At 47.8% G+C, this 18,726-nt stretch overlaps 1 protein-coding gene across 2 annotated transcripts in view; it reads right to left on the reverse strand.

Annotated features, from left to right (window-relative positions):
• Nucleotides 1–763: 763 nt before the first annotated feature.
• Egfr (epidermal growth factor receptor) overlaps nt 764–18,726 on the reverse strand; it is a 203,520-nt gene continuing 185,557 nt past the window's right edge. Inside the window, exons 23-28 of one of the 2 annotated variants that reach the window (XM_045135494.1) lie at nt 11,468–11,614; nt 9,259–9,356; nt 8,496–8,663; nt 7,783–7,830; nt 7,075–7,177; nt 764–6,533 (exon numbers count right to left, since the gene is read on the reverse strand). In XM_045135494.1, the coding sequence (XP_044991429.1) occupies nt 6,175–6,533; nt 7,075–7,177; nt 7,783–7,830; nt 8,496–8,663; nt 9,259–9,356; nt 11,468–11,614 (923 nt within the window). In that variant the 3' untranslated portion in view covers nt 764–6,174. Of the gene's footprint in view, nt 6,534–7,074; nt 7,181–7,782; nt 7,831–8,495; nt 8,664–9,258; nt 9,357–11,467; nt 11,615–18,726 lie in introns of both variants that reach the window. The other variant, XM_045135493.1, reaches the window with a different exon arrangement.

Below are 18,726 nucleotides of genomic sequence, written 5' to 3' on the forward strand. Positions count from 1 at the left end.
CTGGGAGACTACATGGGGGAAGCAAAGCCATGCACTGGAGCGTTTGGTTTATTCTCCAGAGTTGGTACCTAAGTTGGGCCAGTGGATCTGGCTGCCCATGTTGACCCTGTCCTTTCCCGTGAGCTGGGGGCGAGCTGCCCTTCTGCCTGCGCCTTCTCATGGTGGTGTTCGGCTCTGTTCAGCCCTGTCAGGGTTTCTGGAAGTTGGTCTCTTCCTGACATCTTTTGCTTCACCACTAGGGACACTTTGCTTGGTTTTCACGGGGTGTGAAAGGCTGGGAAGGACCATGGTACCTAAAGAGCCTGGTCAAGACAGGACTGAGAGCGTCAGCCATGTGGGGAGCATCGCAGACGCTGAATCTAGTCACACAAAGAAAACCTCTGAGCCGGTTAGGAGTTTTTTTCTAATACAAAGTTATACAGATCTCACCATGGTAAGACCACATGAATGGGGACAGGAGGCATATAGGAGCTCCCTGCACATTTTATTCCATTTTACTCCGACTATAAGTCTAAGAATACGGTTTATTATGCTTTTTAAGTGCCCAGGTGGGGCTGGGGGTGTGGCTCAGTGGTAAAGCACTTGGCTAGCATGTGCAAGGCTCTGGGCTTCATCTCTAGCACCACCAGGTAAATAAACTGAATTAAAATTAATTTAAAATAATAAGAAGCTACCAGGAAAGAACATCTACAGTCAGATATAAAGAAAAACTAAAACCACGGCATTGTTAACAAAGAAAAAAGTATGCAGAATCAGGACAATGAACAATATGCAGCTAGTTTTTAATATTCAACATCAGTCAGCACGTTCTGACTAACAGTATAAAAGAGATCCTGCTTTCATCTGTACAAATGACACTTTCATTATCAGAGAGCTTTACAAGGGAAAATGTACCACATAAAGGAGCCATAAAGTTATTGCTGGAATGATACTGACACAGTTATTGCTGTGGGATGTCAACCAGTTACGTCATTACTCATGGTAACAGTCATCCAACCCCTAGAAGTTCTTAATTACTAAGACTTCATATCATACAGCAAGATTACTTTTTAGCCAAATCAGGAAAAGTAGGGTGTTAATTTTTTAATAAAAATATGCATGTAAAATGTACATATACTCAAGTCTTTTCTTGTTTTTTATCTGCTGGTGACGGAAGAGGGACTCCTAACACCCGTGCTGGGGATTTAGGCAAGACCCATTTACGCTTCAGAGGCTGCACTATGCAGATGCGATGTACAGGAAGGGGAAAAAGCCAGTTTCTTCCATTTTTATCCCAGTACAGTTTATGAAAAAAATAATAAAAAAATTGTTTCTTACTGCAAGATTCCTCTTCTTGGATTCTCTTTACTATAAAAATCCATTCAAGTATTTGCCAATAATCTTGCAGCCTTCTCTTTGTAGTGAAAATGACAGTTTAAGGAGTTTTTTCTTTTTTTTTTTCCTGGCAAATAAAGGGAAGGTGATGATACTGGTCATGTGAGCTGCGGAATAGCCACTGCCTTTGTTTTACTGCTACTCACCTTTAATAGATCAAGCTTAGGCAACGCAAAACAAAGGTGTCTGCTTTCCACACCCTTCGCTTTGGGCCCCTTGGTCACACACTTCCCTTGGGTAGCTCTTGTGAATTTTGTCTAGGGACAAATGATGGCACCTTCATGGCTGAGATCTCTGGGGCTGGAAATCACCCACATCCACACAGTTGCCTGCACATCCTGGTTCCCGTGGCTGATCACTGAGCTGGTGGTTCAACTGCACATTGGAAGGGCATCTGGACCTTTAAAAAGTAAACATGTCTGGGCTTCACTCTGAGAGACCCATATCTCACTGGTCTTGGGTACTGTAGCACTTCAAGAACGTTAAAGTCTACCTAGGCAATTTTATGGGGCATCGGGACTGAGAAACCTGTTCTAAGGTTTACATAGGTGGACTCTATGAACATATTGAAAAACCCAAACACCATGAATATTATTATGGCTCTCCAGACGTTTCTAGACAACACTGGCAAACAGATGCCATTGCAAATATAAAAATAAAATTATTTCTGTTAATATCAGATTGGCATAGTGAACTGACAAAGTGCTATATTATTGTTTCTGTTACAGCAACAAGGTCATGTTGACAGATGATCGTGTGTGTGTCATCCATTTGGATTCTTCTAGCAGTGGTCACAAGGTCCACAGATCCTGCTGAGACCAGCACCGAGCTAATGTACCTTCCATCCTTTCTACCTGTGAAAATATTGAAATGGCCATCCTACTAACAGTTGGCAATGGCCTAATTTAGCTCAGCAATGAGGCCGCACATTTACATGAGAAAGAAGGGATTTTTCTTGTCTCAATTTCACCCTTTTAAGCAAAGATTTCAATTACAAATTTTGATTCTATTTCAGTCTGTCTAAAGCAAATAGCTACCTCTAGTTAAAAACAAAAAAAAATTACCCTAAGAATTCACTTTACAAAGTTCAGTGCTATACAAGGTGGACATTATCTTGTAAAAAGTTACAAAAATTCACTTACATTGACATATAGCTTTAACAATACAAAGACATTTGTTTCTAATATGTTGGGTGTGGCTGGGAAAAGGAGGGCAGGGATTTCTGCATCTAGTTCCCAGGTCAGGAAAGATAAGTAGATCATTACATTACAATACAAATACAGGCTTATCAAAAGCAAGTAGAGATTAGGGGCAACTTTGACAGCTGCTCCTTAAGAGGGATAAGTAATTCAGTGGAGGGACATGGGGAGAGAATGGATTTTACAACTTACTTCTTAGACAAAGTAAAGTATCCCAGAACTTCATCAAGGCTCGATTTGGATATTTGCTATTTTCAGAATAAACTGCTGGTGATAAGAAATTGGAGGATTTTGCAAAGACCACTAGTGGCCAAATCTCAGGCACATCAGTGATTGCAGATGGGATTTTCCATGTGTGAGGGAGTCTCAACCCCAGCCAGGCTCTCTAATCCCATCCTGCAGGCTTGGATAACTGAGGGAGACCCCGAGGACGGGAGAGGCTGTCAGGGGCTCTGACTGAACTTGTTTGCAGGGTTTGCGGTGAGCCTTTTACACTCCCCAGGTAATCCTCATTTGCGGTGATGGTGGGCACTGAGGGTGGGCACTGGAACGCTACCACCCTCAACAGTCTCCCCTTGCACGAGTGTAATCAGAAGCTGACCATGAGTGACCACAGGTGGGAAGGCATCACCTAGTCCCAAGGACCCCCCCTTGAGCCTTTCTTTTATACCAGTGGCTCTTGAAACGTTGGGGTGTGTTGGAATATCTTGCAGGATGCTCTGAAGAGTCCCTGGGCATGAGAAAAATCCGGCCCGAGCCCGACTGTTGGACTTCAGAGGACTTAAGGCAGACTGGTCTGAGCCTTCAGCGCTGAGGTGGTTTCTGGTTCTTCCATGTCTGCATTTTGAGGGTGGGGTTCCTCAGTTTAACACAGGCCTCAGCTATGCTGTTGTCGCTGGGATGCAGCACGTCACCCCTACAGGGGTCCTCATAAAATCAGTGGCAATGTGGGCTCACAGTGAATGTTGAGTTTACAAGCTTACCATTTTCCATCATGAACTGTCAAGTAACTTTCACAGGGTATAATGATAGGGAATCTTTACAGATTACCTAAGGACTGTGGTCCATGGTCAATGTTAGCTCCAGTTCTTTTTTTCCCCCCAAAGGCCGGGGCTGGGCCAGGATTCTGGGGAAAGGTCTATCAGATGAACTGGGAAGTACTAGGGCCTGGTTATAAAACTGGAAGCATGGAAGGGGCAGAGGCAACCTGAGATTCAACTGTTAGGGCCGTGGTAAGGAATGACAGGCCCGTGTGACTCCTCTTCTCTCTGTGGAGGCTGTGGGGTCCCTGGATGGGGCTGTGGGGCTGCAGCTCCTTAAGCACCCCATCTTCCTGCACAGACACAGTAAGAACACTGTGGGAAACACAATCTTAGCATTGACAGCAACTAAATTTCGTGCAGAAAGCTAAAATACAAAGGAGAAGAAAAACAGACTTGAGTAGTTTCTGCTATTTTATTATGCTGTAAGAAAGTATTTCAAAATACAAAAATACTATGATTTCATGGCTACAATCTGACTGGCTTACAACTGTTCTCCCTGGTCAATCTCCTGGTTCCTGGAAAATAAATGATAGTAGGAAGTGAGTCATTCTGTCTCCCACTTCTGAACACCTGTCTGGCTAAAATTTTTCTTTACATTTTAGGTGGACAGAAGATGAAGTCACCTTTCATGACAGTGGCATGAGAACTCAGATTCTGGAAATGTTGCTCGACGTTCTCAGTAACCATTTTCATATGTAACAACCTGAAATTCCCAGGAAGAAGGCAGCCTCTAGGAATCTCAGGGGAGTTGTAAGCCTCGTTGCTCAGGCTTTAGTGGCGCAGTGGGCGCATGGGGCACCGGCCGTGCCTTCCACGGTCTGACTGGTGGGTGTCTCCGGTCACTGCTTTCTCAGAAGGGTTCCCTCTAGGGAGGACAAGTTTTCCATTTTCCTGGTGGCTGAGACCCTGGCCCTCTTAGGAGGTCCAAGGGCACTATCCACTCCCCTGTGAACCTGCCAGGTCTCCCGAGACAGAAGGCAGCCAGCCCTGCTCTGCACTCTTGGTCTCTGGCCGACCTGCCTTGTGTGGCATTTGTCGCTTTTTGGTTGATGTCCATGAGTCCATTTCCTCTCTTGACATCAGTGTTTTCTCCCTTGATAAGCTGGAAGGGGCAGATATTGAGTGAGAGTCTTAAAGCTCTGCTGACGGGAGACTGCCATTAGCCTACTGGGTTGCATGGGTGAGAAGATCAGAAAAGAAAAAAAGAGTTAAGATACCAATGGGCTAGATCTTTTCTGTTGATCACAAAATTACTTTAGGACGAATCCCTCTACATCTGTACCTGCTGGGAGAGAACTGACGTGTACTGCTCACTCTCATTTCCTCTTTGCTGCCCAAGTTCTGCTCCATTCCTAAAGTCATTTCTCTTGGCAGCTGTAAGTGGGTCTACGGTGGGCAGCCCTTTATTGCATAGTGGCCTAGCTTTTCACAAAGGGCAAGGAAGGACTTGGAAACATGTGAACTAGAGGAACACATACCCTTTCAGGAAAAAAATATTCTAAAATGAAATAAAAAGATGAGCTTCTAGGAGTGAGTTATACGAATTTGGGGGTGTAGAAGAGCGAAGGCCAAATGAGTTTTAAGAGTAGCATCATTTTTTTAGTCTTATAACATGATGACCAGACTGAAGCTTGGGGCTAGATTCTTGTATAAATTCTTGCATTGTCATTCCATCTTAATTAAAGGCTATTGATCTGGATGTTGATGATCAAATATAGAATCATAGTTATTCTTTGATAACACAACCTTCTTTTCTCACTTTATAACATCAAGACGGGAAGAGCAAATTAAGACTCAAACAATGACGCAGAAATATAAACAAGTAAACTCAACAGCCCTAATTAGAAAACACTGGTGAATGAGTGAGGGTTAAGTACCACGGAGATGCTTGTACAAAAGTAATCGGAGGGACATTCGCCCCCCTTCAGTTCCTCTCCCAGCACCGGAAAGTAACAAAGTGGCTTATCCTATTGAACCTGCAATGATTTGACACAGTGCAAGGGAGGCCTGCTTAGGACCCACAGGGTTTGTCTGTTTAGCTGTCTTGCAGTAGAAGGGTCTTGCAGCAGAGCCAATGGGATCCACTGTCAGCTGGAAGACTTGAGTCTCAGTTGGGCCTGGAGTCAACTCTGTGTAGCAAGTGCTACCAGCAAGCTTCTTGGTCCTCGGAAGAGTCCATTAATCTCAACAACGGTGGCAATTAAAAACCACAAAGGTTCCCAAGCAGTAAATCTCCATACACGTATTTCTTTTAATATGCCTCATTAAGAGGTAAATTTCTGCTCCAATTTACAACATTTTTGCTGCCTTCCTTCTTGTGTGTGTGTGTTTGTGGAATCTTCACAGTTTGATGACCGAATGTCCCTGCAACTTCCCGAAGTGCCTCAGAGGAGGGTTCACCGCTTCTTGGCTCAAAAAGGACAGGCCGATGACAGCTATTTTATCAAAACCAGTCTGTGGGCCTGACAGTGGGCTCAGGAGTGGAGAAGCTCCCGTGGCATGGTCCTGGGTGTTTAGGACGGGACGGGACCGTGTGGTTGGCACTCTTCTCCTCCACGTCATGCTCCAATGAACTCACTGCTTGGCGGGGCCACCAGCAGGTACTCGGCATTCTCAGCTGTGGGGCCCTTAAAGAGGCCATTTGGCTTGACTTCCTTGGGAAAGAAGTCCTGCTGGTAGTCAGGGTTGTCCAGGTTCATTTGGTGGCCTTTCTTGGCCCAGTGGGCAGAGGTGTCAAGGCCACCACTACCACAGGTAGGCTGGGTGGTGTTGAGATACTCGGGGTTGCCCACTGCATTGCTGTGGGGGTTCTGATAGTGGGGGTCTCTGCCAGGAGCTGGATGCAGAGGTTGATTGTGATACACGGGGTTCTGCACGGATCCTGCGGGCCTTTTGGGGACACACTGGTTTATGTATTCTGAAATTGAAAAGAAAGCAGATGTGAAGTAATTAACCCAGCATTATCTGAAGATGACAAAGGAGCCATGGCTCCCCGTGAACTCTGCGAGAGGACTCAGAGAAGCAACTGGCATCTGCGGGCATGGAAGCCTTGGGGACTACTGCAGAGTCAGCGCGTTCCCTTTGGAACTTCGAAAAGCAGCAGCACATGTGTTTGGCAAATCTAAATTTTGTGTGTGCATGCGAACAGAGGGAACGTAATATGCATCTCTTGCATACATATATGTATAGACAACATGTATGCACACACATACATGTATGTATGGATGGATATCTTTGCTTTGGCTTTGAGTTTCTGAACACTGGCAGATTCATTTCTAAAGCCACCCAGCTGCACCAGCGCAGGCCCCTTGCAGCGTGCTCAGCTATCTTGCGTTTCTCTGCTTCTTACTCCTTTTACCATGTCTGCAGATGTGCCACGGTCTCCACCTCCAGATCCGGTGGAAGGAAACAGTGGCTGGGGCCTCAGGGAGTGGCTGTTTCCCGAGCAGGGAACTCACCAGGTGCAGGGAGGAACGTGTCGTCTATGCTGTCTTCAGTCAGGGCGCCAGTGGGATCTGAGCTGTACCGCTGCAAGAAGCTGTCTTCCTTGGCAGGATAGTTCTGCTGGGAAGAAATTAGGCACTCAGCATTACCCAGACCCCTGTGGACAAGCCTCACTTTGATCTTATTAAAATGAAGATTCATGCTGGGCATGGCAGCACACACTTGTGATCCCAGAACTATGGAGGCTGAGTGAGGATTTATGAGTCTTCCAAATAACACCTGTGTCATAGGCTACAGAGGGCAGGGGACACTGGTCAGCCAATCTGTCCTCCAGGGGTAGAGATATTTTGTGATCCATGTTCTTCAATATGGTTGTCACAAGTCACATGTGCCTATTCAATACTTAAACTGTATGAAGAGCTGACTTCTATGAATCATTTCATTTAAGTTAGTTACAGTTTAGGTTGTGGTGTGGTGGTAGACTGACCTTCTTCATTTCTAGTAGCTGCCTGTCTATGGACCATACTTTGAATGCCTCTTTGAATTAGTGTGAAACCTAATTCTTGCCTCAGGATACCAGTTAAGGAAACCATAGTGGGGGAAAAGAACACGCAAGAAGGAAAACTGATATGATTGGGGTTAAAGTGAGCATTTTGCATGTATATTAGGGCCATGATACCAAACTGTTATTTAACTCGGGTTTATAAAGTATTCATACATACCCCATTTCTATTAATGCAAGCTCCAGCAGAATTGTTACTGGTTCCACTCTGGAAGACAACAAAAACAAAAACAAAAACATAGAGGTTGCTAATGGTACACTGCTATATTCTCAGCCACTCCCACGGAATGCAGGAGGTGTGACTCACAGAATAGAAATATTTGAGGTGTTTAAGTTTTGTTTGATTTTTATCTTAAATCTTTAGCTTTAGGAGGACTAGGTAGGGGCATCATTAAACCCCTTACTGTTGATTCAGAGTCTAGGTACCATTTGGTTAAAATTATTATTATTTTTCTCTATGTGAGATGTGACAGCTTGTAAATGGCTGATATTTTCTCTTTTTTTGTTTATTATTTATTTATTCGAGAGTGACAGACAGAGAGAGAAAGAGGGAGGGAGGGAGGGGAGAGAGAGAGAGAGTGAGAGAGAGAGAGAGAGAATGGGTGCGCCAGGGTCTCCAGCCACTGCCAACGAACTCCAAATGCATGCGCCCCCTTGTGTGTCAGACTTACGTGGGTCCTGGGGAATCGAGCCTTGAACTGGGGTCCTTAGGCTTCACAGGCAAGTGCTTAACTGCTAAGCCATCTCTCCAGCCCCATGGCTGATACTTTCTGAAACTGAATCTGTTCTGATTAGGGGGCGGGAGGGACAGAGAGAGAGAGAGAGAAGAGGGACAGAGAGAGAGAAAGGATGCCGAGAGACTGGGATCCATACCAGAGAACGGAGGAGGGGTGTCCGCGACGTGGACGGGCTGCTGAAGAAACCCAGCTGTGGAATGAGGTATTCGTCGGCATCGACCACATCGTCCATGTCCTCTTCTTCCATTAAGGCACGGTAAAAGTTCGAGTCGGTGGGGCTTGGCAGGTGCATCCTTTCATCCCCCTGGTACAGAGATTTGGGGACCATTAGAAAGGGCCCCGTGCGTGGGGGTGGTCAGCAGCCTGCTTCCCCGTGGTTTTGAGAAGCACAGCTGCTCTCCCCACTGTGAACTGGCTCTGGGACTCAAACGCAAGTTCTTGCACATCTGAAAGACTCAGGGGGATGCGTCAGCAGCTTAAGAGGTAAGAGAAAGCAGCGGCGGTCGTCAGGATTTTTTGCACTTATTGCTTCGCCGAAGTGTTTAAACAAGCCCGGGAGCTCGCCCTTGCTGTTCTCCCGTTCGGCGAGGAGATGGACCGGCGCGTTGTACAAGGCGGCGCCGGGCGGGCGCAGAGTCCGGTCTGGACCCTGTGCGCCGGCCAAGTCCCGCTGCTCTCCAGCCAAGCGCGAGCTCCGACACGGAAAGATACGAGGTGACACGTGGGCTTGGACCCGGCGGCTCAGCCAAAGTGGTGGCTTGGGGTTAGGGGGGCTTTACCGCGAACCACACGCAGGTCACCCTTGCTCTGCACCCTCAGCGAGGCAGCTCCGGTCCTCATGGGGGCTGAGAGCACGCCGTGGGGTTTTAACAATGGAAGCGCGCACTATGACCCCTTACCTGGATGACGAGGTAGCGCTGGGGGTCTCGGGCCATTTTGGAGAATTCAATGATCAACTCACGGAACTTTGGGCGACTGTCTGCATCTATCATCCAGCCTGAAAAAGGAATTTGGAAAAATAAAAATAAAAATAAAAATAAAAAAGAGTAATTAGAACCCTGGATGATAAGACGCATTGCTTTTAGGACACATTTATGACCCTGCCAGGCAAACAGAGCATGAACAAACCTCATTTTTGTGATTAACTGCTCTGTTTTGTCACAATAGCACTGATTCCTTATGCATGCAGGTGTGTGTGTGTGTGTGTGTGTGTGTGTGTGTGTGTGTGTGTGTGGTGTGTGTGTGTGTGTGCGCACATGCATGTTTGGTGCCCATGTGCACATGTAGGTTAAAGGACAACCTCAGGTGACATTCCATAGGAATGTTATGCACCCCATTGGCCTAGAACGCATCAGTTGGACTAGATGGGCTGCCCACTGAGCCCTCAGATTCCTCCTGTCTCTGAATTCCTAGATCTGCGATTACAGGTTCCTGCCGCCACACCCAGTGTTTCAAATGGGCACTGAGGGTTGAACTCAGGTCCTTGCATTCCCCACTGAGCGATCTCCCTAGCTCTCTGATTACTTATGAAAGACTATGATATCACATCTTTTCTTTCTTTCCTTTGTTTTTTTTTTTCCAAGGTAGAGTCTCACTCTAGTCCAGGCTGACCTAGAATTCACTAAGTAGTGTCAGAGTGGCCTCCAACTCATGGTGATCCTCCTACCTCTGCCTCCCAAGGGCTGGGATTAAAGGCCTGTGCCACCACGCCCAGCTTTTTTTTTCTTTTTAAGTGTGCTAGGCATTGAACAGAGAGACTCTTATATGGCAGGCAAACACCTATCTCACTGAGCTTCAACTGCAGCCATACGCAATATTTCTGACTCGTAGTACCCATCGCACCCTCTCTCTTTTCTCTGTTGGTCCCTCGTAGGTCATCCGTGCATTGCAGTCTTCGGTGGTGTAAGCAGCAATGCCACGTCCCATCAGGGCTGAAACAATCTGCTGTCGGGGGACTTCCTCTCCAGGCTAGTCCCCACTTCACACCCACCCAGCAGTCTTCTAAGCCGGTGAACAGACTCATTGCCACAACTATGAAGGCTTTAAGGAACGCAGGTTTGGGTCCTGGCGCTTCCACCCCAGCCTTCATTTCAGCCACACGCAAGCGGCAGGCCTGACTGCACCAGTGTCTTCTTTGTTACTTCGTTTTCGGAGCTGGGACAACATAGGAGTGTTATGCACCCCATTGGCCCAGGCCTTGCGGTGCTTGTGCCTTTCCCTCTCACCTTGGACAGTCCAATGGATGCATGCGATCTAAACCTACATACAGCACGTGGGAGGGAAAGCTGTCCACTGAAAAGCCTTGTGTCTCCGGAGGGTTCACATTTGTTTTCTATCAGCAGGAGGACATTGAGCTATTTTAGGCCACACTGCTATTTGATCTTAGGCAAATCATGTGACCTCCATGAGATCCAGCTCCCTTGGCTTGAAGCAAGGTAGTGAAAATAGATGAACTCAAGCTTAAAGTTTACAGAGATGTTAACAGTTATGTGAACCTGGATCTGTGATATTACTGTGGCACTTTCCTGTGTCAAGGCAATGACACGTGTAACATTACCTTCAGAGCCTGCAGAACTTGTGATTCATTTGGAACAAGAGCACTCTTACTTGGATTAAAATGCTTCACTGCTATCCTCCAGAGACCTCATGTAAATCCACTGTTGGAAAGGTTTAAGCCAAAGCAGACATCTTGCTTCTTTCCAACACCTGTGGTTACTCACTGTTGGGCAGTTAAAAACATTAAATCTCTGTGGTAACAGCCTTCAAAATGTAAACTAATTCTGCACTTTACTGATAAACTCAGAGATCAGATTATTTTGTTATAATGACTTGTGAAAGATGATGCTTTTGTTTCTTTACTTTCAAACATGACCAAATGGAACATCGTATGGCTAGTGAGTTAAGCGGGTGCTCTCAGAAGAATATTTGCAGGTAGTGTTTTGCAGGGAATGTTTCTGGAATTGTGTGCCTGTTTTAAAGATCCTGACAATATTTCTGCAGGAAACAGAAGGCCCTGGGCATTTGACTATGGAATGCCCTTCCAGGCACAAATCATTCTGAGTGGCCAAGTCAGCTGCATGGGGGTGAATGGTTGCCCTAGTTACTCACACTTGACCATGATCATGTAGACATCGATGGTACAGATGGGTGGCTGTGGAAGGCGCTCTCCTTTCTCTAGGGTGGACGAGATCTCGCTTGCAGGGATCCCATCATAAGGTTTGGACCCGAAGGTCATCAGTTCCCACACAGTGACTCCTGAGCAGACAAAGCAAAGAAAGCGAAAGCTTCATGAGTGCATGGGAGTCACCACACCCAGTCTTCAATCACTGTTGTTACACACTGCTGCTCAGTACTTAAAAATCAATGTTTCCATAGCTTTGGGCAATATGTTGACTTCTGAAAACTTCAGTTTACCTGCCTAACAACTGGGATAGAGGCATTTGTCCCACACAGTGGCTGTGAGGATCTAGCAAAGTCAGATACATGAAATTTTTAGTACAGCCCCCCCCCCATGTAGTTGCTGACAAATAAATCTGAAATTCAGTAACAACCGTCCAAACAGTAGGACAACCTTAGTAGCACACGCCTGATTCTGCCATAAGACAATCATTGTCTGCCACACATCTGCCCTGAGTACCTCTGTCCATGAGCACATGCACAGTGATCACCTGTGCCCACTCCCCACCCAGCCTGAACACCTGTGCCCACTCCCCACTCAGCCTGAACAGCTGTACCCATTCCCAATCCAGCCTGAACACCTGCACCCACTCCCCACCCAGCCTGATCACCTGCACCCACTCCCCACCCACCCTGATCACCTGTACCCACTCATAGTCCAGCCTGATCACCTGCACCCACTACCAATCCAGCCTGATCACCTGTACCCACTCATAGTCCAGCCTGATCACCTGCACCCACTCCCAATCCAGCCTGAACACCTGCACCCACTCCCCACTCAGCCTGATCACCTGTACCTACTCCCAATCCAGCCTGATCACCTGTACCCACTCATAGTCCAGCCTGATCACCTGTACCCACTCCCAATCCAGCCTGATCACCTGTACCCTCTCCCCACCCAGCCTGATCACCTGTACCAACTCCCAATCCAGCCTGATCACCTGTACCCTCTCCCCACCCAGCCTGATCACCTGTACCCACTCCCAATCCAGCCTGATCACCTGTACCCACTCCCAATCCAGCCTGATCACCTGTACCCTCTTCCCACCCAGCCTGATCACCTGTACCCACTCCCAATCCAGCCTGATCACCTTTACCCACTCCCAATCCAGCCTGATCACCTGTACCCACTCCCAATCCAGCCTGATCACCTGTACCCACTCCCAATCCAGCCTGATCACCTGTACCCTCTGCCCACCCAGCCTGACCACCTGTACCCACTCCCAATCCAGCCTGATCACCTTTACCCACTCCCAATCCAGCCTGATCACCTGTACCCTCTCTCCACCCAGCCTGATCACCTGTACCCACTCCCAATCCAGCCTGATCACCTGTACCCTCTCCCCACCCAGCCTGATCACCTGTACCCTCTCCCCACCCAGCCTGATCACCTTTACCCACTCCCAATCCAGCCTGATCACCTGTACCCTCTCCCCACCCAGCCTGATCACCTGTACCCACTCCCAATCCAGCCTGATCACCTGTACCCTCTCCCCACCCAGCCTGATCACCTGTACCCTCTCCCCACCCAGCCTGATCACCTGTAACCACTCCCAATCCAGCCTGATCACCTGCACCCACTCCCCACCTGTAGGGAGCGGGTGTGGCAGCCATTCCAAGATGGTGCCCGGGACGGCTGCCAAGTCGTATGATTTGCACCTGACTTCCTTATACACCCCTGAATAGCCACGTCCGCAGTGCGCACTGCGCAGACTCGTTGCTATGCAAGATCAGACCATCTGACGTTTTACTGACGTGAGCCTATTGAAGAGACTTATGCGGCAGACTCTGAGTGGTGCAGGCTAGGGATTTAAGGACGGACTGGGAAGGGCTCAGGGTTCAGTTCATTTTTTTCTTTCTTTGCATGCGGTTAAGGTTCCTGAATAAACTGCTTTGAGAAGAACGTTGTGTGGCGTTGTTCCTTTCTGCTGGTCGGACTGAGAAGCGCCAAGTGGTGGCCCGTGCGGGGACGTTCAGAACTCATCGCAGTCAGGGCAGCCAGCTGGTACGTTCCCAGGTAAGTGGGATGAGGGCAAGTTCTCGGCAAGAGACAATAAGGTTCCCGATTGAGGGACAAGTTGCACAAGCACTATGGGAAATACATCTTCTGCCAGTTCAGTCAGTCAGGCCCTCCGAAGTCTTTTAAAAGCGAAAGGAGTTGGCCTTAAGAAAGCTACTGTTGAGAAATTTTTACGGGCAGTTGATGAAGTTGCGCCCTGGTTTTCAGTATCAGGACGTCTTACGGCACCCAGTTGAGAGAAGCTAGGGAAGGATTTAAAGTTTGCTGAAGAGCAGGGCATACTGCTGACTGGGGTGCTGCCAGTTTGGGAGCTAGTTAGGAATTGTAAGGAGGGCTGCAGAGCGGAACTAGAAAAGGGTACAGAGGCATTGGAGCAGTTAAGAGAGGAGCGGTCGCAGAGATCTGAGGCTTCTGAGAGTTCTGCCGATGAGGAGGTCTCTGAAGACGAGCTTGAAAGCATAGCTGAAAGTTTAGGAAGAGTGAAACTAAAAGTAGAACGTTCAGCGCCAGGACCGCCGCGTCCGCCTCCGTATGCTCCTAATGGAGTTTCGGGATGGAGTTTGCACCCTGAGGTTTGGAGGGAGCTACGAGCTCAGTGTTTTCCTGTATTTCAGGATGCCCAAGGTAACCGCTATCATGAGCCACTTGATTGGAAAATTATTCAAAGGTTAGCTGAAGGGGTTCGAGCCTATGGCATTACCGCTGCCTATGTGGTAGCCCAATTAGAATCTCTCCATCGATATTGCATGACTCCCAGTGATTGGCAAAATCTTGCTAGGTTCCTTTCCATAATGAAAGTGCTGCTGGTAATCTTTCCCGAGAGCTTTCTAGCTATCTTACAGGTAATTGGTCTCGCGAGCTGGATACCAAGCTGAGGGAACTGCGACAGTCCATTGTCCACATAAATTCAACCAGAGTGGATGCCTCTCTAGCTTCAGGATTAACCAATTGGATTCTTCAAGCAATGTCTCATCTGAAGGAATGGGCTGGACTGGGGGGAGGGGTTAGCCCTATGCCTGCTCCTCATCAGTTGCCTAGCGTTCTGGTGCATATGTAACATGAGAGTTCATCAACAAAAGAATCAAGCCTTGCTTATACAAGCATTTGCAGCGATGGAGATGGGACAATCTCCTCAAGTGTGGCTTGGCATGCTAGAGAAGTAGTCAAAGACGGGTAAGAATCCCTGGATGTGCTACCATCCTAAGACAGGGATTAAACCAATGCTGTTTGACTCCCCATGACGGGTAAGGAGCATTGTCGCAGGGGGCAACCTAAGACAGGCATTCTCTCTGCATAAACAATAAAAAAGGGGTAATTGTAGGGAGGGGTGTGGCAGCCATTCCAAGATGGCGCCCAGGACGGCTGCCAAGTCGTATGATTTGCACCTGACTTCCTTATACACCCCTGAAGAGCCACGTCCACGGTGCGCACTGCGCAGACTCGTTGCTATGCAAGATCAGACCATCTGACGTTTTACTGACGTGAGCCTATTGAAGAGACTTATGCGGCAGACTCTGAGTGGTGCAGGCTAGGGATTTAAGGACGGACTGGGAAGGGCTCAGGGTTCAGTTCATTGTTCTTTTTCTTTGCATGCGGTTAAGGTTCCTGAATAAACTGCTTTGAGAAGAACGTTGTGTGGCGTTGTTCCTTTCTGCTGGTCGGACTGAGAAGCGACACCCACCCAGCCTGATCACCTCTACCCACTCCCCACACAGCCTGATCACCTGCACCCACTCCCAATCCAGTCTGATCACCTGTACCCACTCCCAATCCAGCCTGATCACCTGTACCCACTCCCCACCCAGCCTGAACACCTGTACACACTCCCAGTCCAGCCTGATCACCTGTAGCCACTGCCAGTCCATCCTGAACACCTGTACCCACTCCCAGTCCAGCCTGAACACCTGTACCCACTGCCAGTCCAGCCTGAACACCTGTACCCACTCCCAATCCAGCCTGAACACCTGTACCCACTCCCAATCCAGCCTGAACAACCGTACCCACTCCCAATCCAGCTTGATCACCTGTACCCACTCCCCACCCAGCCTGATCACCTGTACCCACTCCCAGTCCAGCCTGATCACCTGTACCCAGTCCCAGTCCAGCCTGATCACCTGTACCCACTCCCAATCCAGCCTGATCACCTGTACCCACTCCCAGTCCAGCCTGATCACCTGTACCCACTCCCAGTCCAGCCTGATCACCTGTAGCCACTGCCAGTCCAGCCTGAACACCTGTACCCACTCCCAATCCAGCCTGATCACCTGTACCCACTCCCAATCCAGCCTGAACACCTGTACCCACTCCCAATCCAGCCTGATCACCTGTACCCACTCCCAATCCAGCCTGAACACCTGTACCCACTCCCAATCCAGCCTGATCACCTGTACCCACTCCCAGTCCAGCCTGAACACCTGTACCCACTCACAATCCAGCTTGATCACCTGTACCCACTCCCAATCCAGCCTGATCACCTGTACCCACTCCCAATCCAGCCTGAACACCTGTACCCACTCCCAGTCCAGCCTGATCACCTGTACCCACTCCCAGTCCAGCCTGAACACCTGTACCCACTCCCAATCCAGCCTGATCACCTGTACCCACTCCCAGTCCAGCCTGAACACCTGTACCCACTCACAATCCAGCCTGAATGCCTGTACCCACTCACACATCTTCCCCAAACACATTTCCTCTTGGCAGTGAGAAGATGGAGATTCTGAACAAATTGTAAGCTGTACATTTTTATTTTCTAAATATATTAATTTATATTTATTTATTTGAAAGAGAGAAATAGGCAGAGGGGGGAGAGAGCGACAGAGAGAGAGGAGAGACTAGGCATGCCAGGGCCTCCAGCCACAGCCCCCTTGCGCTTCTGGCTTAGGTGGGTCCTGGGGAATTGAATCTGTATCCTTTGACTTTGCAGGCAAGCATTTGAACCTCTAAGCCATCTCCTTAGCCCTGTACATTTTTAAATAATAAAAAAAGTATTTCAGAAAGGCTATATGCCTTTTGAATAACATAAGATATAATATTTTTTAAAATTTATTTATTTATTTGAGAGGGACAGACACAGAGAGAAAGACAGATAGAGGAAGAGAGAGAGAATGGGCGCGCCAAGGCTTCCAGCCTCTGCAAAGGAACTCCAGATGCGTGCGCCCCTTTGTGCATCTGGCTAACGTGGGACCTGGGGAACTGAGCCTCGAACCGGGGTCCTTAGCCTTCACAGGCAAGCGTTTAACTGCTAAGCCATCTCTCCAGCCCATATTTTTTAATTTCAAAGTCAACTGTGATGAATGGAACGAATGGTGAACTTGGAATCTATGTACTTTCTGATTCTCAGAATCTGTTTCAGCTCGGAGTTCTCATGGTACTCCATCTCTGCCTCCTTCTATGAGTTTTTCTGCTCTGAAAATGTGCAAATGCTTTAGGGAACTTGTGCATTTCTTGACTCCTGATATTCCCATCTGGGATGGTGTGGTGCCCTGTCTTATGACAGATGTTACCACCATGGGAGCAAGCCTTGGGCCTCAAGTTACTGAGGGAGGGCCACAGCCACAGAACTCTGGTAGTTTCCTGATCCCAGTTGATCTGACAGCCCCCTTTCCCTCTAGGCTTCACCTCTAGATTCATACTGTAGGGTGAGCATCCAATTCCAAAACTTGAAATCCCAAGTGCTTTGTCTGAAACCTAAATCATTTTGAACGCTAACATAGTGTTCAAAGAGTTTAAAGCATTTTGGAGTTTTGGATATGGGTTGTTCAATTAGTGAAACCTACAGAAGTATTTCAAAACTTGAAAAACTCTAAGTGGTCCCAAGTATTTGGATAAAGGCTGAAAGGTGATTCAAAGGTTACCATAGACCTGCTTGAGATTCCCAGAGGCCATTTCAACAGCGAATCGTCAGACTTAATACCTGAATGCTGTGGTGGTTTGAATTAGGCGTCCCTCATAAACTAATGTCATTGGAATGTTTAGTCTCCAGCCCATGGAAATTTGGGAGGTGCAGCCTTGCTGGAGGGGGTGTTTTTTTGGGGCAACCTTAGGGGTGTTATAGCCAGTTCCCTCTTGGCAGAGTTTGGCTCACTCTGTTTCCACTGTTTGTGGCAAGGAGGTGATGGGCAGCCTTGGCACATGCCATGCTTTCCCCTGCCATCAGGGAGCTTCCCCTGGAGATTGTCAGGCAAAGTAAAAACTTTCCACCCATCAGCTGCTATTGCTCGGGTGTTTTATACTGGCAATGAGAAGGTCAGTGCCACAAATGCAGACCAAAAAGTAAAGGGAAGCAGTGGTCTGAGAGCAAAAATACGCACCCATGTTTCTTTCACCAATAGTCAGTATGGACATAACGAAGAAAATATCTCTTCAAGATGAAGAAAATCCACTCCTATTTCATTAGGTTTTTAGACATCCACACTGACAACGTGGAAAGTCTTTTTTTTTTTTTTAAGGTTTGGAACAAATGGTAAGAGAGGGAAAGTGAGTCCAGTGAGTGGTGGACTGTAACTGGACTACTTTGTCTCTCTTTTTATCTGAGTGAAACACATGCTTACTAAAATGAACGTTTTGTCTTGAAACTAAATAGGAAAGGGATGTGTTTTTAACACTAAAAATTCAGGCTCCTAGTGTAATTATTCCTGAGTCCTGCCAGGGCTGAAAGACTGTAACCACCAGAGCACAACGTCAGAGGGTGTACAGGCACAGGACCACCAGAGCAAGGCTGGCTTTCTGACGGTGGTTGTGATCACCGGAAGGTGCCGAGCCATGCGATCTAAGACCGTTTTCATTGACTTTACAAGTACGGGTCACATGCGGACTGACTGGAGCCTGGAGGATGAAGCAGTGGGGCTGTGGTGTATCAGAAAGGCAGAGGGCCAGATCCTTCACAATCTCATTGGCCAGGTAGAGGAAGGTTTAATTTGGAGCATCTTAGGAAAGTAAAGAAGGATTAAGCAGGGAAGTAAAGAAGTGAACAAAAAGAAGTGAACATCTGGTAAAGTTGAAAAGAGTAAAAGGCACTATAAAATCAGGACAGAGCCCAGTCGGAGTTGCCACTCTGCCATCTGAGAGGAAGGCAAAGACAGCTGGCACGGGGGCAGTGGAAATGATGTAGGACAGAAGGCCAAGTCCCCTCATGGGGAGCAGATATATCTTGTAAAGTGAGTGAAAATAA

Source organism: Jaculus jaculus, chromosome 16 (assembly GCF_020740685.1).
Source record: "Jaculus jaculus isolate mJacJac1 chromosome 16, mJacJac1.mat.Y.cur, whole genome shotgun sequence".
NCBI classification, from domain to species: Eukaryota; Metazoa; Chordata; class Mammalia; order Rodentia; family Dipodidae; genus Jaculus; species Jaculus jaculus.